The 21760-nt window shown below is 41.3% G+C and overlaps 1 protein-coding gene across 2 annotated transcripts; it reads left to right on the top strand.

The window, feature by feature from the left end:
- Positions 1 to 1675: 1675 nt before the first annotated feature.
- pfkfb1 (6-phosphofructo-2-kinase/fructose-2,6-biphosphatase 1) lies at positions 1676 to 21735 on the top strand. 2 transcript variants are annotated; one of them, XM_049581408.1, is made up of 14 exons: positions 1676 to 1853; positions 10647 to 10772; positions 10929 to 11025; positions 11180 to 11246; positions 13085 to 13159; positions 13263 to 13319; positions 13410 to 13531; positions 13625 to 13832; positions 14679 to 14825; positions 15050 to 15154; positions 16069 to 16198; positions 16291 to 16353; positions 16437 to 16501; positions 19620 to 21735. In XM_049581408.1, exons 1-14 carry the CDS (start codon positions 1802 to 1804, stop codon positions 19677 to 19679), a joined length of 1374 nt encoding a protein of 457 aa, XP_049437365.1. In that variant the 5' UTR covers positions 1676 to 1801; the 3' UTR covers positions 19680 to 21735. The 2 variants fall into 2 exon arrangements, with proteins under 2 accessions (XP_049437365.1, XP_049437364.1); XM_049581407.1 differs by lacking the exon at positions 1676 to 1853 and adding an exon at positions 8541 to 8721.
- The last annotated feature ends 25 nt before the right edge of the window (positions 21736 to 21760 follow it).

The following is a 21760-nucleotide window of genomic DNA, read 5'->3' as shown; positions in this document are numbered from 1 at the left end:
CTGAAGAAACCAAATGATTTTCTAGCTTCCCACGGCACTCGTCGTAAAGCTGGGGCGGAGCAGTTTGAGAAAAATATTTCCTGCCTGGAAGCTCGTACCTGCAGTCTTGCACTTTAATGAATTTCTTGAACCCGACTGTGTCCACGTTGCTCATTATGTCTTTGGGGTAACGGCGGCAAAAGAGGACGCTATTGATTGCTGTTTTGGTGCAGCCCCGTTAGCGCTGCCCGCAGCAGCAGAAGTGCCAGGCCATTGAACACTTAGCTGGTGGACAGTTTTGGCCCGAATTTTCATGCTCTCAGTGTAGTCGCTGGGTTGCTGCCATTTCAGGTGAAAAGTTTCCCGTCCAGGTTGGTGCCAACCGACAACATATTTTCTTTGTCCATATGTCGTCACCTTTCAAGTAGCCAAACCACTTCCAAATTATTGACGTTGTTTAACCTTTTTTTTATCCACAATTTTGTGTTTTTGAGGATAACACCTGCTCTTCTTTAGCTTCACCGCCACTTTGCTCCTCACTTCCACTCATTTTCCTGTCCCTCTGTTATGTCCATGCTACTTTCAATTCCCCCTCACCTTGGCTCAGTCACCTCAGCACAAACTTTGCAGTGAAAAATGGGCTTGTAGATCGAGTAAAAATGACTATAGTTTATTATTGTCATCCACACACATTTTATTGTGATCCTGTTTCGAGATAGTTTTATTGCCCACCTCTAATTGTGAGTAAGGACCAGTCTTATTTTGATGCAAAGATTTGTACATTAGCAGGACTGTAGCACAGCATGGAAGTGAAAGCAACGCTATATTTATTTAAATATGAAAGTGCGCTAAAAATATTTTGTCCCTAAAATCAATGAATAATCGGGATAAATAATCCTGATCTCAGCATTGATCAAAATAATCATGATTATCATTTTGGCAGTGATCGTGCAGCTCTAGTAGCAGTGTACTTACGACTGAAAATAGGTAAAACAACTACATCTACAGTAAAAAAAATCACCAGTTAAAGCCTCTAAACCAAAATCTTCACAGTTAGATGTTCCTGCAGGAATATGTTCCGAAACTGGGGAGAAAATAACAAGATCATATGTTTTTCTGACGTTAGCATATAGCTACATGTAGCAGTGTAGGCTAAATGATGTAACACTTGCAGTAACGTGCCTGTGGCAGATGACCATGTAAAGAAATCTTCCACTAGCAGATGCCAGCAGGTCATGAAAGTAGACAAGATGTTGATAACAGTGTATTCAGAACAGTCTGACGCCTGAGGGATTACTTTTACATACGTTTATCTCATTATATGAAACTTTGACGTTTATTGTGAACATGCAACATTATGACATTATATATACAGTATATATATGACAGAGAATAAGAATATAGTTCTAGTTCTAGTTATGTTCCCCTTTAAACCAGCCATGCATGATGAGTAGTTGTGTTTTGTAAGGCATAAATGTCTCCCTGCGCAGCAGCAGTCACCCTCTTAGCAACCTTTGCACTTGTTGACGCACCCTCTGAGTGCGACGTCTCTTCATCATGTGTGTATGTTGTGAACTCTGGCCCTGGCAAACATTAAAGGACAAGCCCAGTCTACTGCTATCGTATGTCTCATGTGGCGTGAAAAGAGAGGGCCCGAGGGGTGGGGGTGGGTTGAGGATACTTTGGCTGAGGGGTTTTAGTTTCTTTAAAAAGAGCTTCAGATCTGCTGCCACGGGCCTCATAATCCAGTGTGTCAATCGTGTCGATTGTGTCCACGGTCTTTAGCCACTCTGCTGGTTGCTTTATTGGAGTGTGGTACAGAATGGAGCTTCCCCAGCTGGAACAAATGAAGCTCCGCAGCTGTGACAGCGCAGGTGAGCTCACAGATGAACCGCCTTTGCATAGAGCATGCCAACAGAATACGTAGAAGAGATGTTGCAGCAAGGTTTCCACTCTGCACATGCAGGCTATACATATGTTCATACTGACTGAGTGCAACACAGAAGTATGAGAGTTGAAAATAGACTCCATGTGTCGTATTCAAGTCATTTCCTTGTTGAGTGAAGCAAATGCAGAAGTAGCTGGTGCATATAAATAGTAAGAAGTGCACAGGAAGAGAGCTGCAGCCAACTTTATAAACTTAATTGTTTGTTTACAGATAATAAAAGCTTTGCACACTTACGTGCACGAGCAATAACAATCCAGAGTGATTTTATGAGATAGTAAAAGAGCCAGGTAGCCTAACAGGTCCTCGCCTCAAACAAAAACACATGTCAACACTTGATTCTGCAAGATGATCGCCAGAGAAAGCAGCCACTTCTGAGGGGCTGCTTACTGTGTAATATTGTTTCATATGCCTTAAAAAAAATCCTCTGATGCTTTAATGTGTGTGTGCAGTCTGTGCATGAGGCAGGGGAGATAGTGAGAGGAAGAGCACTCACTCCAGTCCCCCGTGGCTGTTGTTTTGGAGGACGTGCTGAACTCCTTCTCAGAGCAAACGCCCAATAGAATAGCATGTGCAGTACCTTCTCTTATGCCAAAACAGGAAATACTTATCATTAGTGGCTATCGCTGCCCCGCTAATCACTGCCCAAGAGAGACTGCTTGTAAGACTTTGAACACTGGCCAAACTGGGTACATGATGTTCCCAGTTTGAAGTTAATGGAATGACTGACATTAAGGTTTGACATTAAGTGACCCCTTCTTTTGGGATTAGGCCGGAGAAGTTTCATATGTCACACACAGGAAAAAAAAGGTACAGCTGATTTTCTTTTGTCACTGGAAGGTGTTTAAAGGGTTGTTTGTCTGCTCAGAGCTAGGGCACATTCAATCTTGAAACGCTGTACACTGTTTTGCTGCGGTTTCTGGGTTGAAAGATGTTCCCTCGAAATAGTGTGCAGCAGGCTTGGAGGTGTGTTGTCTCTCACTTGGTGGGTGTGTCAGAGATGTTACTCAGTCAGCAGTGATATGTGTATAAACCACATTCTGTAGATCTTTACTTATTGTAGGTACATTGTTTTGTGTAAATTACACACTTGCTTTGGCAATGTAAACACATGTTTCCCATGCCAATAAAGTCCCTTTGAACTCAGTTGAACCCAACCTTAAGAAAAGGCAGCACCCTTGCAAAACACAACAGAGCTAAAGCCCCAGTCAGAGATAATGGGGACTATGAAGGTGGTTATCAATTTGCTCTGTGAACCCAGGCTTTCTTTTCCAGGCTCTGTGGACGTTCCCATTAAAAGTCAAATGATGCACTGAAGGCGTCATTTGACTCTTGAGCTTCATCCCAAATCACATACTTTTTCTTTTTACTCGTAGTAGGTACTGCAGCTGCCCTTATAAAATGTGTACTGTTGCATGCGGTATCCACACAGCCAGGACAAACTACGTCATCATAACATTACGCCCTGAACTTCGACCCTGTTGCTCATATATTCGTTACCTTGGAGATAAAAGAGAAAGCTATTTGCCGAGCTCTCCAGAGATGGAGGTCAACCCGCAGAGCTCTGCTGCATACATTTTAGATTCTAACATATTATAGTCATGACAGTAGAATAACATTATTATTTCTCTGTCTTTATTTTCGAAGTTTTGTCCTTTTGTTGTCTGTAATATTTATGATTATTTTTGTTCACTTAAACGATTAATATTCCCATTATTACTATGACATCTCTCAAATGCTCTGTTATCCGTCATTACGGCGTCTGACAGCTGTCAATGAGCTGTCAGGCTGTCATCTGTTTGCAGCTCAGTTAATGTGACTTTTCTTCTGCTGCACAAAGGATTGTGGGTCAGGAGAGCCAGAAGAACATGCTAGCCTGCATACTGCAAAATATGCAGTAGAATAGTGGTTCCTAACTGGCGGGTCAGGAATCTATTCTGAATGGACAGAAAGTGACTTGCAAATATGTCAAGTTTGTAAAAAACACATTTTGTTTTTAAGTACAGTGGATTTCTGGCACAAAGCTTTTATTTTGGAGTGCCATTTCCTGCTTTTGGAGTAAGTGACCGATAGACAGCTGCGTAACAGAGCCAGCAAACTAGCTCGACGACATGGCCAAACACAAATATGACGCTGAATGTATTAATCTGTGTGGACCTTGAACTAATGACTAAGAAGAAATTTGGACCCCATGGCTGGACCAGTTGGGAACCGCTGCAGTAGAACATCCTGGTATTTTTGGCATACTGATTAATTGGTGACTCTAAATTGTCCGTAGGTGTGAATCGGAGTGTGAATGGTTGTCTGTTTCTATGTGTCAGCCCTGCGATAGTCTGGCAACCTGTCCAGGGTGTACCCCACCTCTCGCCCAGTGTCAGCTGGGATAGGCTCCAGCCCCCCGTGACCCTGTGCCAGGATAAGCGGTATGGAAAATGGATGAATGAATGATATACTGTAAGTCCCTGTGGGGGGAAAAACCCAAAATGCAATGCGATACATACAGTAAGTGCTACTATAGTTACATGGCATTTAGATATCATTATGACTCACCTTGTAGGATTAAGTGTATTTATAATGTATTTCCCCAGCTGAGAATATGTGTCACTCACAGACTGACACTGACTCTGGTACTTTGACTTTTGCTACTTTTAGTTCTTGTACTAAATTTAAATAGCAAAGTAATTTTACTTGTTATTAAGTATGTCGGTGAAGATTCTCAGTCATCCAGGTCATGGCAATCATAAGTGCTTTATCGTAGGCAACTGGACTTGCTGGATTTTCAACTAACACCACATCCCTGTGCACTTTAAACCCAGTAACACACTGAGACACAAAACTTGTCCACCCCAAGGACAAAACACCCAGGCAGAAGCAGAATAATGTAGTGTACGCAGTTCAGTGCAGCCAGGAATGCACAGATTTTACACTGGGGAAACAGAAAAACCACTCCACAAGTGCATGGCACAGCACAGGAGAGCCTACGGGCCAAGACTCAGCTGTCTGCTTACATCTACGGGAGAAGGGACACTCTTTCGAGGATAGCAGTGTGCATATCTTGGCCAGGGAAGACAGATGGTTTGAAAGAGGAGTAAAAGAAGCCGTCAATGTCAAGCTGGAACGACCATCGTTAAATTGGGGGGGGCCTACGACACCACTTGTCACCCACCTACAATGCAGTCTTGGGATCCCTTCCCAGACGACTTCACACCCATTCACCCCTGGTCCCACCTGACCCTAATGACTCACATGTGACCCCTATGACTCTGCAAGGGTTCACACCCACACAGGGTTTAAAGCCTGCAACTCCGTATCAGTAATTTAGAGAGAAACACAAGCAAGTCCAGTTGCCTTATGATGTAATTAAGTATGTTTATATTGTGGTAGTGTCTGTTTTACTGAAGTAAAGAATCTGAATGCGTCTTCCTAACCTCATCACATTATTAGCTGTGTAATCATACACTGGTCTGGATCAGTATATCAATTCCCTGATAAATAATCCAGTATTATTGATGCATAGTGAAAACATCAAATTAATTGTCCTCTTTAAGGTACGCCTTCATTTTGACATTCTCATAGGACGTTTGCGTCACTATTTCCATCTTAGCACGACTCCTTCCTGAACGATCACAGGGTTCAACATTAATTTGTTTTTTAAGAAATCCACTTTACACAACTTTTTACTTGCTCCTAAATAAATTGTGGTTATCACATGATAACAAAGACTTGAGTTCATTGTCATGAAAACAACCCCGTTTTATCTGCCTTGCTCTCAAACTACGTGTTGCACAGTTTGTTGCAAGTTAGTTTCGCCCACATCCTCTAATGCCGGCCAATTTAGCTCCTGTTCCCAGGATAATTAAGATCCTCAGTTGGGGCCTCAGTTTATAAACGTTGTCTTTACCTGCTGCCATTTTCTCTTCAGTGCCTGATTAGTATTGTGCATGTGCAACTCCCACTGGAGATGAGATGGAGACTAGATGGCTCACCCCTTAGCTACTTTCACATAATCATCTCTGAAATAAACAATGTCTTTAATTCTTTTTTCAACACTTGAACAACTGGGCAAGGGTGTTGCCAGATTTAATAGCCCAACGTAGCATTTTTCCTGCTGATCCTAATTGTTGAGTCCCCATTGAACGAGAGCAGCCAAGAAAAAGACAATGCATGTATTTACTGATATCGTCTCATATTGATCACAGGCCTCTGAATTGAGTCAAATTGAAATTGTATCATGGCAGACTTTGTGATACCAGCAGATATTATATCGTTTCCAAAGAATTGATGTATCTCTGCATGATGAAACCTGTGATTTACTCCCCTACTCATTATGTAATTGCAGTGAATTAAAGGTCCAGTGTGTAGAATTTAGATATATAATTGAGATATATTGACAGAAGTATGTCTTCTTTAGTGTATAAATACATGAATATAAGAATCGATGTGTATTTGTTACCTCTGAATGAGCCGTTTATATCTACATAGGGAGCAGCTCCTCGTCTATGGAGATCAGCATGTTGCACCGCCATGTTTCTACAGTAGCCCAGAACAGACAAACCAAACACTGGCTCTAGATAGGGCTTTTCACATTGGTCACTGTAGCTGGCAAAACCTTTGCAACAAGAGTGTTGGAAAAACAGAGGTTTTTCTAACACACAGCTGCTTTATTCAGTGTCTTTACCAGTTTAAATCACCTGGTGCGGTTGTTTGGTAGAGGAAGACACCTTTCTGGATAATTTGGCTCACGGTAAAAAACGCCTGAATGTCTGAATCAGAGATAAGGTGAAGACACAATAAGTTGATAATAAAAAGTGAGCACACATTTGCAGGCGCTGGTTAAGCAGCCTGTCTGCGACGTACTAAACGGGCAGGAGAATCACTAATTTGTAACGTGAAACTGCTTTATTTAGTATTTTTACGGGGTTCAGTCACCTGGTTCGTTTGTTTTATGGAGGAAAAGACCTCTGGCGATAAATTGTTTCCTGGTAAAAACCTCCTGAACAATTAACACTGAAGGAATTCTAACCTGGAGAAGTTTCAGCTGGTTGCAGTCTGCAATCCTCACCACTAGATGTCACTAAACCCTACAAACTGTTCCTTTAAGTGAAATGTTTTGACAGCTATTGGATGAATTGTGGTGCAGACATTCACGTCCCCTTCAAGATAAATTATACCAGCTTTCGTAATATTTTTATTTCTTCATCATGAGGACAAAATTTATATCTGTTTAATACTTTGGTTTATAACCAAATTCCTGCAGAACTAATGACGTTCAGCTGCACTTTGTGTTTAGTCCTTATTAGCACATTTAGCTCAAAGCACTGCTTTGCCTCAGTTCAACTTCACACAGCTGCAGACATGACTGTTTAATTATGTTTGATGTAACACATGACTCATCAGTCACTGTCTTTGTGCTAATAGCATTTCTCAGACTTGAAATGACTTTCAAAATACACGCTAGGCCACAGGGTCGATGCACATGGCACCCCCTGTCACCACAGTACACCTATTGTCATGATGCCATCATTGTTCAGTTTGACAACCTGTCAATCTGGCTTTGTGAAAACTGTCAAACTCATGACAACTTTAATGTCTGTATCTGTAACTGAGACAGTACTGTAGTAAAACCTAACACTCCCAAACCAATTTACTCTTAAGCACTGACACTTCTCGGAAAAAATCCAATTGGGTTTTCAGCCAGTATTTATTGATTATTCAGAGAGCACCACAGTAAGTAATCAATTTTGCCTGTCAGACCGTAATGAATGTGATGAATGAATCAGTTGATATGCTGCAGCGCTGGACATGGAACCACTCTTAGCTGAAATTAATGGATTAATGGATACAGGATGGGTGGAGATGACTTCACAGGGATGATTCTTAATATTTCAGCCCATATGCTACCCCCCCCCCCCCCAAATACATCTGTTAAGTTATTTCACTGAAGGATTTACACCCACTCTCCGGGGCAAATTCTTCCCCACACAAAGGAGCAGGCAGTCTGAGTATTATTTCACATCTGCTTTTATTAATGGCAGCTTGAGTGGGATGATTTAGATGATGAGCTGAAGCCCAGTTTCCACATGCACACAACATTTTAACATGCCCTTTTTTTTAAAGCGCCAGAGGAAATGGCATGATTAACTTGTTTAATTGCTGCAGTGACAGTTTAATAACCCCAAACAATAACTATGCATTTCTCAGAGTATCCCAGATTTAACATTAAGGTTTAAACTGCCCTCTAGTGGTAAGAAAGGAGAAGCCCTGCTCTGAACTGCATGGTTTGATAAACAAGCTGTTTGTGCAGGATCAACTGTGCTCATCTGAATTCATGAGAGGTTCCCACTTTTGTTATAATTGTCTCACATGACTGTCGCTCCTACTCTCACTGAAAAACCAGCTGTGTCACCACAACAGATGCACAGGCCAGTGGATTTGAACGCTACTCTGCTGTCTGACATCACCTCAGAGGTTTTGGCAGCTTCCCTCAGGCCTTTTTAAGTCATGAAACATACAGAGAGGCAGACAAGCAGCATGGCCTCGGGTCTGCTCCCCCAGCCTCCTGCCTACCAAGTACTTCTCCTTAGCAACAGTCAGCTGACCTGCAGTAGGTAGTGTTCAGTGAAGCACACACATGCACACGGAGCTGAGCGCCCCAGTCGTCCGTGCTCACTCCTCCACCTGCCACTCAGGCCTCATGGCTCTCACCATTAACACAGAGCAGAAAAAACTCACTCAGACTCCTCTGCTCAAGATCTGGGTGCCATGGATGGGCTGCAACCTGAACCGCAGGAGAGGATGTAAGTGCAGCGGAAACAAATATAGACAAAGAAACATCTATTCTCTCTTGCTGCTGTTTGTTTTACCTCTACTTTACCTCATTCTTATTTCAGCAGATGAAGCTAGTGTTTTCTTTAACACCTCCAGCAGCGATTTATGTGTGTCATGCTGCTGAATCTTTTCAGGACTGAGCGCAGGCCTGTCGAGGGGACGCAGGTAGGCGGGCAGCAGTCTGAAAGACAGAGGAGTCAGTCATGGGATGACAGCCAGGCTGGACCAAGCCAAGTCCGAGCTGGCTCTCTGTTCAGTGTCTGACGTGGGCCTTTGAGCTTTTTGCTGAGGCAGCATACTCCATTCATAATCGAACAGCCTGGAGGCTCTGTCCCTGTCCCTGTTTAGACACACACAGGCCATACGGGTACTTTTTGTGGGTACAGCTAACTGGCAAGTATCCCTGCAGTCTGCCTTATAAATTAGTGGCATTTTTTTTTTTTTTTCGAGACAGACAAGCATGCAACAACTGAGTCATGACTGGGTAAGGACCACACAGACACTTTGAAATTATTTTAAGAAAAATATCAGGTTTGTGTGGAAGTTTCTGAGCTTCTTTTTTCTTCATTGTAATGTTAAATAATTGTGAGTAGTGACACAGTCTGCACCTGAACCTTAGATCTGTCCATTAACATGTTGATAGCTGAGCTGATCTGTCACCACCTGCAGTGAGTAGCAGATTAGGAGTGTTTTGTTCTTGTGATTGTCGGCCATATGGCGCAGCACACTGTGCTGATCTGGTTGTTTCTAAGGTGTGACCACCTGAGGAGGAGGAGAAGCATCTGGTTAGTGAAAGTTGTCCTTCACTTCTTTGAAGGAGTATTTAAGTAAAGTTTAATGTCCTGTTTTAGTGTCTATTTGTTTTCATTCGGACAGTTTTCTGTGTCAGGTGCTGCTGACCCATTACACTAGTTTGCAGACCTTTGAGCCGTACCTCTGAGCTCCTCTTCTCTCTCTCTTAATTAATGAAGATTACCTTGGCAGTGACACACTGAACACACATCCTGCAGCACAGAGCCTCATGGAATCGTCTGGGTTGCATTTAAAGGGATAGTTCAGATTTTTTGAAGTGGGGTTGTATGAGGCACTTATTCATAGTCAGGGTATTACCTACAGTAGATGTCCTGCTGGGGACAGGTCAGCAGCAAAATGTGTTTTAGCCACCTACAAAAGTCTATGAGTTTAAGTGTGTTAAACACTGATGGGGAAGCCTTGAATGGATTCAGTTCCCCATCTATGCTCTCGACAAATCCACCAGAATCCATTGACAAAAACAGTCATTTTAGCTTGTTGAACATGAGAGTTGCTGTTCTACCACTGCCTCCATCAGTTAGTATTTTTGTGTGATTGGGTGACTTTGGTGAATCCAAATGAACCCTTTTGAATGTCGAAGTCACACAACAACACAAACTACTTGTTCAAGGCAGCAGTAGACCAGCAGCTCCTGTGTTCAGTGAAGTTAAATCAGCGTTTTTCTCAATGGAGTCTGGCTTTGAAATCGCTGTCCGACAGCAAGTTAAAGCAGTGAAAATATTGTAAATGTAGCGTACACTTAAACTGATAATGGTGTTTTTATTGGGTATGACTTTTTAGGTGGCTAAAGTACGTTTTATTGCTGCCTCTATCAGTACATTGCTAAGCTTCTGTGCCGGTACGCCTGCCTGCTTCTCGTGCTGATCAGCATCTACTGCATGTACTACACTGATGATAGATAAGTACCTCATATAGCCCCACTTCAAAAGATTCAAACCACCCCTTTAACCATCCGAACACAAGGATATATGCTCTTCTGCGGAAGGATGTGTCACATGCACAACAGTAACGCTTAAATTCCAACATCGGCAGCATTCACTAACCGTTGCGTTATGTTATTGTGTGTTTGTCTTCATCTCAGCCTCAGTGCCTCAGTTTTGTAACTGTCCCACACTGATTGTGATGGTGGGGTTGCCAGCCAGAGGGAAGACGTACATCTCCAAGAAGCTCACTCGCTACCTGAACTGGATCGGAGTTCCCACAAAAAGTCAGTTTTCAGAGTGAATTCTTGAATCCTGATTATAATTTTTTAAAAAGAGACAATGAGTTAACTGTTTCAGTGTTAATTACAGTGTGACTTAATCATACATTGAACGCCATCCCAAAAAAAGAAATCTATATTTTGTTTCCCTCCTCCAACCAGTGTTTAACGTGGGCCAGTACCGCAGGGAGGCCGTCAAGATCTATAAGAACTTTGAGTTCTTTAAACCTGACAATGAGGAGGCCATGAGGATCCGCAAGTAAGAATGATAAATGCCAAATTAGACAGATAGTACTGTTATTGATATTATTAGTTTTATGTGATCTGATTTCTAGTGTCATTTTCATGCCGCATTCATCATTGACTTTTCCAGTTTTCTCTACTTTACCAATACAAGTGTAACTTCTTTTCAGGGCCTGTGCATCAGCCGCCCTCAAAGACGTCGCTGCCTACTTCTCAAAGGAACAGGGACAAGTAGCCGTGAGTAAGAGGACAACTGAAACTGTCCCTCTAATCACAATTAAACACGCACATAAATTATTTATTTGTGTTTGTGTTTTACTTATCACTTCAGGTGATGAGTCTCACTGACATTAAAGGGACACAGATTTGACACATAGTCACAGGTCTACAGGTCGTAGGCAGCACCACTCAGCCTTTGAAATCAGTCGTATAAGGTCTTCTGTGGACAACCATATTGATGTCTTTGTGATGTCATCAGAGTTATCACAGTATGGACTTGAAGACTACAAATTTATAACACAAAGGGGGCGGAGAGTTTAAAAAAACAACAAAGTGCCCTCTTAGGAGCCAAAATGCTCGCTAAAGTGCCCTTTTTTTTCTTTTCACCCCTACCCTTCAAAAACTGTGCACGCCACTGAACACAGGACAGTTGTGCAGTCACATGTCCCAGCAGGCATCTGTAGGCATACATGATTAAAAACAGTCTGAGCAGAGATGATAATTAGCAAGTGGGACAAGAAATTATAAAATGATAAAGAGCTTATTTGGATGCTTGTAATATAATAAACATTTAACATGTTTTAAGGCAGTGGTTCCTAAATGGTGGGTCGCAGACCCATTCTGAATGGACCATAATTGACTTGCTGACGTATCAACTTTGTAAAAAACACACTTCATTTTGAAGTACAGTAAATTTCTGGCACAGAGCTTTTATTTTGAAGTGCCGTCTCCTGCTGTAGAGTGAGTGACTAACAGACAGCTACTTGTCAGAGACAACACTAGCTTGAGACATGGCCAAACACAAGCATGACGCTGGATAAATTAAAGTGTGTGGACCTTGAACTAATGGCTAAGGAGAAATCTGGACCCCGTAACTGGACCAGTTGGGAACCACTGGTTTTAGGAATATTCTACCCCCCAAATGACTATTTGTATATTAATTACTCACCCGTGTAACAATTAATTTGTGAAGAGCCTCCACATTGAACAAAGAATCCCAAAACTGGAAAAATACTTAAAGAATTGAAGTCATGTGGGTCCGCATTTAACGAATCAAAACCATATTAAAACATCTGTTAACAAACTTTCACACAGCTCATGCAGTATAATCCAAGTATCATTTATCAAGTTGTTTGCTCAGTTCTTCCCAAACAGACAGCCTTTAATGATGGGTAACTGAAATTAACCTGAAACTTTTCTTTCTTAAAAGTCAGACTCTGTTAACATAAATTCTAATTTTACCTCAGTGAACACAGGAGCTGCTTGTCCACCACTGCCTGGCTGTTATTGTGTGACTCTGGTGAATCCAAACTAACCCTTGAAACACCAAAGGCACACAATAACACAAGCAAACTAACTGATCAAGGCAGTGGTGGACCAGCAGCTCCCGTGCTCAGTGAGGTAAAATTACTGTTTTTATCAGTGGAGTCTGGCTTTGTAGAGAACATAGACTCTTCTTGATTGATTTTCATGGAGGCATGCAAGATAAACACAGTTTCCTTCATAAATTCAAGGTAACACCTGTTAAGTTATTGATAAATGGTCATCTGGGGAATTAAGTCTTCTTTTCTGACGTGTATTTTAATCTGCAGTATCATGGTGTGCCCAGTGGCCTCGTGGGTAGAGCAGGCTTCCCATTTACGAAGGCAGTGTCCTTGCTCGATTCCAGCCTGCATAATCATTAAAAAAATTCTATGATATCATATATAGCAGGACGTAAAGGCTTTAACAACCTAAAGTCTTCTTTTATAGTTCAGCTGCTTGATTGTTAACAGTCATTATGAATATTGTAAATGTGCTTTATTTGCCAGTATTATAAGGATGTATTGATCACGCCTCGCTCCTGTCCCATGCAGGTATTTGATGCAACCAACACTACGAGGGAGAGGAGGGCACTCATCCTTAGTTATGCAAAGGAGAGGGGCTACAAAGTGAGTGCATATGTTGATGTTGGACATTTTGGGAAATTGCTTATTATATCCTAAAAAGGATACTGTATATTTCATTTTTATTACATTTATATTTTGTTTGCAGGTGTTCTTTGTGGAATCACTCTGTGATGACCCAGACATCATTACAGAGAATATTAAGGTCAGTCAAGTTTATATAATGTAGATGTTTGCAGAAGCTGTAGGGATAACATGTTCTCAATTAAATTCCAAAACTGTCTTTCCTCTCCAGCAAGTAAAATTTGGGAGTCCAGATTACGCGAATTGTGACATAGATGAGGCCATGAAAGACTTCAGGCAGCGCATTGAGTGCTACAAGGCCAGCTACATGTCCATTGACGATGAGAAGGACAGGTACTGACCCATGATGCTTTTCTTCATGTGAGATTAAAACCACAGTCTTAAATTAATTTCATAGTTTGTTTCCTCAATGCTGACTTTGAACAGGAATCTCTCCTACATCAAGATTTTTGACGTGGGCAATAGATATGTGGTAAACCTGGTCCAGGACCACATTCAAAGCAGGATAGTCTACTACCTCATGAACATCCATGTCACACCGAGATCCATCTACCTGAGCCGCCACGGAGAGAGCGAACTCAACCTGTTAGGTCGCATTGGTGGAGATTCAGGCCTCTCCCCACGAGGACTGCAGGTGAGAGGATTACATTACGTTATTATGTATTTGGATCCTTTAAGTAAAAGTGCTAATACTGCACTGTAAAAATACTCTGTTACAAGGAAAATTGCATTGAAAATTTAAAGGTTAACTTGTGTATTTTTCAACCTGGATTCTATTTTCCTATGTTTTTGTGTCTGAGTGACTCATGGGAAAGATCATTTTTGAAACTTGAAACTCTTGAAAGCCAGCACCCAAGTAACAGGCTGCATTGTAACTACTTAGAACATTTGTACACCATCATTTTATGTCCACTAAAAGGGCTTGTTTTTAAAACTGACAGGCTCAGAGTGTCTGAAAACATTATGAAAGGGATCCCTCCAGAGACAGACCTTTTTGTTAAACAGTAAGATCCTGTTTATTTCACCAGAAAAAGCCTCAAAATTGCTATTGTCAAACCCACCAGAAGTAAGTAGCACTTCATTCAAAATTATAACAAAACTCACAAAATCCATCTTGGTCTGTCTTCCACAAACTGGTTTGATTGAAATAAATCCTTCATTCACCCAGAAGATGTCTTTGTCGTAACAACTTGACATTAACAAGAAATGCACCTCTTTTTGTGTTAATGACAAGTTGACATAATGATTGATACAAAGACATCTTCTGGTAATGTCATCCTGATTAATGTCAAGTTGTAATAATCAAGACAACCCAAACAATGTCAACTTGTCATTACAAAAACAGAGTGACACTTAATGACAGCAGTCATAAACGTTTATGACATGTACATGTTTATGACAAGTTCATGACAGTGTCATGTCACCCTTATGTAGATACTTTCAAGTAAAGCGTTACCCTGTTTGTGCTCATTGTCTCCAGTATGCGAATGCCTTGGCGACCTTCATCAAAGGTCAGAATATCAAAGACCTGAAGGTGTGGACGAGCCACATGAAGAGGACCATCCAGACTGCAGAAGCTCTGGGAGTCCAGTATGAGCAGTGGAAGGCCCTCAATGAGATAGACGCTGTGAGTTTATGAAGGACATCTCTACGTCCTAAAACATTATGAAGCTGATTTTATGTTTCTAGATGACAGTTTGAGATAAGTTCATTTAAGGTTGAATGACAGACTGTGTGTTTGGGGGTTATAATACAGAGTAATCACACTCCAGATGATTGAGGTTGACTTTAGAGCTGCAAACCAGAAGATCACCTGTTGTTCTTATGGTGATGTTACCTTTTCTCACTAAGGGTGTATGTGAGGAGTTAACCTACGAGGAGATTCAGGAGAATTTCCCAGAAGAGTTTGCACTGAGAGACCAGGACAAGTACCGTTATCGTTACCCCAAGGGTGAGGTAAGTGCTCCTCTCAATATACACTCTGTTGGTCGGTTGGTCGGTTGGTTGGTCGGTCCACAAACATTTCCCCACCCTTTGGGGGCAGCTTTAGGAGGCTGAAATTTGGCATGGAGGTCAAGTGTGAGTGAAGGTGTGTTTGTGTTCATGCCAGTGGGCTAATTAGGAGCAATGGGGGTGAGAGCATTACTTCCAAATGGATTCACAGATTTGCCCAAGAGTTTGTAAAAAGATTGTTCACGAGCCAAAGGACAGCTCATTAACTGTTCATGTTAGTTGGCGAAAAGGGGCAAGGCATAGACGGAGGCAGGTACACTGTCACAGCTGTTGCGAATTTTGATGAGGACACTGATACATTTGATATTTGTCTGTGAAATATAAAGCTTCAGTCAGGGGACAGTTAGCTTAGCTTAGCTTAGCAATAAAGACTGGGAACAGAGGGTGAACCGTTAGCCTGGCTCTGTCCAAACTCTGGATAACAAAGTTGTGGTTTCATGAGGGGTTTCATGTGTGACTGTTACTTGGCTGGCAAGCTCACATTGGTGATAACACTCCAGTAAGTCACTGCGGGGTTTTTTAACATATAAATAAGCAAGCAGTGGTAAATAAGTACTTAGATCTTTTACTTAAGTAAAAAGAACAATACTGCAGTGTAGAAATACTCTACATGCATTCAAAATTTTACTGAATTCTCTCACCAAGAAAGGGAATTTGTGTATTTCCTAAAATGTTGAACTGTTCCTTTAGAGGCTTTGTTTAAGAGTCACATATTCATTATAAGATAATCTGGACAAAGTAATGTGGGGTCAGTTGATAATGTTTACTTGGCCGTGTTAAGTGGACTGAGAGGGTTAGCTGGAAAGAGTCTGGTTGAATAATTGATGACCTCTTTAATAATTCCGTCTCTTTTCCAGTCCTATGAGGACATGGTCCATCGTCTGGAGCCGGTGATCATGGAGCTGGAGAGGCAGGAAAACGTCCTGGTCATCTGCCACCAGGCTGTGTTTCGCTGCCTGCTGGCCTACTTTCTAGACAAACCTGCAGGTGCAGAAATCCAGGCTTGTAACACAATATTACATGACGTTGTTTCAAAACCACAAACACTCCTAACAAGCTTTATCTCCCTCCCCCTGAAGACGAGCTGCCTTATCTACGATGCCCCCTTCACACGGTGCTCAAACTCACACCAATAGCTTACGGTACGTGATGAATGCTTGAGTGTGTGACATATCCAATCTCTGTAAATCTCTCCCTGACTGTCTGGCTCTCTCTTCAATCTCAGGCTGTAAAGTTGAGTCGTTTTTCCTCAATATTGAAGCAGTCAACACACACAGAGAGAGGCCAGTGGTAAGTTTCCACATGCACACGTTCGTCATAATAAATACTTAGCTTTGCCAACTATTCTGTGGTGCATTACATACGTCGCATGGCAGGCAGCAATGTTTAGTAATTTGTGTATTGATGGAATGAACATGTACAGTGGTGAGGAGGGAGCAAAATATGGCTGAAGTCATTTTATTTTTTCATATTAGGATAACAAACAAAAGTACTTAACACCACATTCTCAGACTTTAAAGTTTAAGTGTTTTTAAAGATTATTCTTAGGACTTTTTTGCCATTATTATAGTGCGGTTGCAGGGTGACAGGAAAGGAGGGACAGGGGGGGTGATACACAGCAAAGGGCTACAGGTTGGGGCGCCTGGTGGCTTAGTCGGCAGAGCAGGCGTCCCATACATGAAGGCAATGTCCTTGCTACAGTTTCTGCAGGCTCGACTCCAGCCTGCAGCCCTTTGCTGCCTCTCTTTTACCCCCTGTCACACTCAGACTGTCCTGTCTAATAAAGGCAAAAAGCCCAAAAAATAATCTTTGAGAAAAAAAAGGGCCACGGGTTGTATTTGAACCTTGGCTGCTGCAAAGGACTCAGCCTACATGGGGCCCACACTCCACCAGGTGAGCCAGAGGTTGCCCTTTAAGTGAAACTTAAAAAAAAAAAGTGTCACACTCTTCCTCTCGTAATGAAATGTTTAATTCATAAGCAGTACGGCTGTACCCACGCTCAATTCTGCACACTTAAATTCTTTGCTGCTGCAGCCTCAGGCCAGTGTTAGTTAAATCTGACAACTTTAAGTTAAGTTTGCTTTTAGTGGAGTGAGTTTGCCAACTTGTGTATTCATGCTACTCTTACACTGCGTTTTAACATGTCATAGATGACCATGGAGATGTAGTTAAAATAAATGATAGGAAATGCAGTGTCATGTTATCCTGTAATTGCCATGTGTGGCTGCAGTGGTCGCTGCTCAGCAGAGGTTACATCTCCAGACTGCAGACTGATTCTGTACAGTATGTACTGTAATGTTTAGCAGTCAGTATACAAAAGAAAATGAACACACATAACTGCTTCATACTACAGGACTTTGATTATATTAAACTTTATTATCATTGCACAGAGAACAATGACAGTAAGGGGTAGATATAAATATACTAAGATGCACAGTATTGAACATATTTTTACACAACTAGTTTCTAATTTCTTCATGTGTATTTAATAACCACTGCAGTGTCACATGATGTTCCTCCTGGGATTGATTACATGACTCTGACAGTGTGGACAGTGTGATATAGGTCAGCTAGATATAAACAGTATCAACAGTACAACATGTGCAGCAGTTGCAGTCTCTGCTCATTTAAAAAAGGAGGTTTATAATTACTCGTCCACTGTTGCACTTTGTTTCATAGACAGATGATATGGTTTTCATGATTTCCTTCTCATTTCTACATTGTCCATATATTTATATCTTTCTCAAAGCATGCACAATACTTTATATACATCCTCTGTATTTATTTTCATTGTATGTAATTTGACATGTTTGTGGTGCACCACTGAGCCGTCATGTTGACTGTGTATTGTTTCGAGTTGATTCTCGCAGGGAGGAGCACTGTTGCCAAAGCAAACATTGCCTCCATGGACAATGACGTTTATTTTATCTTATCTGCTTTAGATGAGATATAGAGAGAGTATAGATGTAATAATAAATATGTATGCACAATGACTGCAAGTTAAACTATAAAAATATAGAGTAAAAAATATGATTTTTTCTTTTTGCAGCTGTTTCACCACCCAAAATATAGATGTATACAGTATATATAAACTAAGCACAAAACGTAAGGAAATTTGTGTTTGGTAGATTCTTGGTTGTAACAATTCTTCTTGGCAATAAATCTTATACCGTTGGAAAGTCTGTTTATTTCCCTTTTAAATGGTTCCACATTTGTAAGGAACATGCATTTGTGGGATGAGCAGCAGAGCTAAGTATGTGGGTTGCGCCCATTAAAAATTTGCCAAATCTTCTCTGTTGACTCTTGTTTGGTGTTGTTTGGTGGACTGGATGAGTCTGAAGAAACAAGACATATTGGCAATTTAAGTTAGTTTAGTTATTCATTAACGAACCGGCGCCTCAGTAGCATGTGGAAGAACCATACACAGCCACAACAGCCTGGCACCTCCTCCTCATGCTGGTCACCAGCCTGGTCACACACTGCTGTGGGATGGCATCCCATTCTTCAACCAGCATTTGTTGCAAGTCAGCCAACGTGGTTATGTTGGTCACTCTGGCACGAACAGCATGCCCAAGCTGAGTGTGTGTTCAATGGGGTTGAGATCAGGACTGCTGGCAGGCCATTCCATCCTCTCCACTCCCAAATTCTGGAGTTAGTCTCTGATAAACCCCGCTCTGTGGGGGCGAGCATTTACATCTTGATAGAGTTCGGTCCCAGACTGCAGAGATATGGGATTGTCACTGGTTGCAGAATTTCATCTCGATATCTCTATGGTGATTGTCGGCACCTGGGGGAACCAGAAGCTCAAAGCAAGAGTCAATAGCAACAGCAAAAAAAGAAAGCTGTTTGGCATTTGGCAAATTTTTCATGGGCACAACCCACATACTCAGCTCTGCTGCTCATCCCACAAATGCATGTTCTTTACAATGTGGCACCATTTGAAAGGGAAATAAACAGACTTTCCAACGGTATAAGATTTATTGCCAAGAAGCTTTATTACAACAAAGAAATAATCTACCAAACACAAATTTCCTTAATTTTTGTGCTAAGTTTATATATATATAGATATAGATATATAGATATAGATATACATAATACATATATATATATATATATATATATATATATATATATATACATATATATATATATACACACACACAGTGTGTATGTATATATATCCCAGCTGTCAGCGACCTCCCTCCATTATTTCCAGCCTTGCATTGTGGGAGAATAGTTCCCACAGCACACCTAAACATTGGCTGTACTTTACTGTGTGGTGTCTGCTTTGAGTATATACTTAATTTTCTCACCTCTCCAGTGTGAACACAGTCAGTATGTATGTAGTTTGGTTACGGGACATGCTGACAGTCTTTAAAGTGACTCTTTTATGTTGCTGCCATTGCAGAATGTCAGTGTCACCAGAAACCGTGAGGAGGCTCTGCAGACTGTTCCTGACCACATATAAATGCTGATCTGTGAGGAAAGCATCACACTCATGTGAAACTGGACGAGTTGCTGCTTCTGTTAGCTTCACTAAATATTAGAGATGCACTCCAGTGAGGGCTGATTGTGTGAAAACAGAAGACGGGGGGGTCTGTGAGGCAGAAGACGAGATGTTTAGCAGCCTGTAACAGAAGCACATGGACCCCTTTCTGAACGCGCAGGAGCAGGAGGTTCTGTTTGCAACATGAATGTGAAATGTTTCTGTCTTATCAGACTAGACTTTACTTTTTTCAACATGTTAAAAGTGTCACATTGTTTACAAGTGATGTAGAGAAGGAAAGTAATGCACTGTGTTAGGCTGAGAAGTATGGAAGTAAGTATGAGATGTAAGTATTTTGATTTTGACAGCCACTGAATATATCAAGTCACATTCACATCTGAGGCCTTGGCTCTTGCCCCTGTGCAGGTTGGGAGTGAGTTCAATCAATCAATCAGTCAATCAATCAGTTTTATTTATAAAGCCCAATATCACAAATCACAGTTTGCCTCACAGGGCTTTACAGCATACGACATCCCTCTGTCCTTAGGACCCTCACAGTGGATAAGGAAAAATTCCCCCAAAAAAACCCTTTAACGGAGTTACTGCCCCAGGTGAGGGAGTTCAAGTATCTCAGGGTCTTGTTCATGAGTGAGGGTAGAATGGAGCGTGACATGGATCAGCAGTTTGGTGCGGCATCTGCAGTGATGTGGGTGCTGCGCCGGACCATCATGGTGAAGAGAGAGCTGAGCCAAAGCTTTCAATTTACTGGTTCATCCACGTCCCAGCCCTCACCTATGGTCATGAGCTCTGGGTAGTGACCAGAAGAATGAGGTTGCGGATACAAGCAGCCAAAATGAGTTTCCTCCTTGAGGTGTCTGGGCTCAGCCTTAGAGATAGGGTGAGGAGCTCGGAGTAGAGCCGCTGCTCCTTTGCATCGAAAGGGGTCAGTTGAGGTGGTTCAACATCTGATCAGGATCCTTCTGGGCGCCTCCTGTTAGAGGTGTTCTGGGCACGTCCCACTGGTAGGAGGCCCCGGGACAGACCCAGAACATGCTGGAGGGATTACATATCTCATCTGGCCTGGGAACGCCTCAGGGTCCCTCAGGAGGAGCTGGAAAGCGTTGCTGGGGAGAGAGACATCTGGAATACTTTGCTCAGCCCACTGCCCCCATGACCTGCCTTTGAGTGGATGAAAATGGATGGATGAATATAGCATTGAGATATTTTACTTTGAAAACCATAAAAATGTATTTTTTCTGAATTCATCCTTTAAAAAATAGATTTATACAATTTCTTGATTTGCAGTTTCTAAAGCTGTGATCGAATTTATTTTTAATGTTTGCAAATTCAGATCCCAAAAAAATAAGTTTAATAATTAAAAAAAAAAAAAAAAAAGATTCAGGTTGCTCAAATTTGATTGTCAAATTCAACATCCAGGCTACTGTAGACAGGACAGGCAATCGAGATTAATCAAATTTATGTAACTTACAGCTTTTTTTTTTCAATAATGAAACTTGAATTTTCAGGTCTGAATTTGACCAGTCGAATTTGAGCAATCTGATACTTTATTTAATTTCCTTAATTTCTTCTTTTAATTATGAAACTTGAATTTGTGATAATTTACATTTTTTAATTTAATGATTTTTTTTTTTTAAACTTAGCAAATCAAGAACATTCATCTTATAATTTAGGAGAGGTGAATTCAGAACAAATAAATTTAGATGTGTGATTTTTAAAGTTAAAACTTAAATGCTTTGAATTGAGTTATGTTCAGATTTCAGTATTAAATATCCAGTTGCTGTTGAAAATTCAAACATTTCATGTCTCTCATTTGCTTCCATAGGCAATAAATTATGTAACCAGATGTAGGGAGGTTGTCATTGTGACTGTTCCACAGATAATATGTTGATGATTTAATTAAAAAGGAGGCAGTCAGCACCACGGACAGCACCCAAACAAACGTGTTGTAGATTTGGGAACTTGTCTGTAACGTTTGTAGATGAGACGCTGATGTAAATAAATAAACCTCAGATAATAACTTTACAGGTCCAGTTTGTATTGCC

This window comes from Epinephelus fuscoguttatus, linkage group LG7, assembly GCF_011397635.1.
Source record: "Epinephelus fuscoguttatus linkage group LG7, E.fuscoguttatus.final_Chr_v1".
Classification (NCBI taxonomy): Eukaryota; Metazoa; Chordata; class Actinopteri; order Perciformes; family Serranidae; genus Epinephelus; species Epinephelus fuscoguttatus.
The sequence above is the reverse complement of the archived record's forward strand: the minus strand, read 5'-3'. Positions and strand labels throughout refer to the sequence as shown.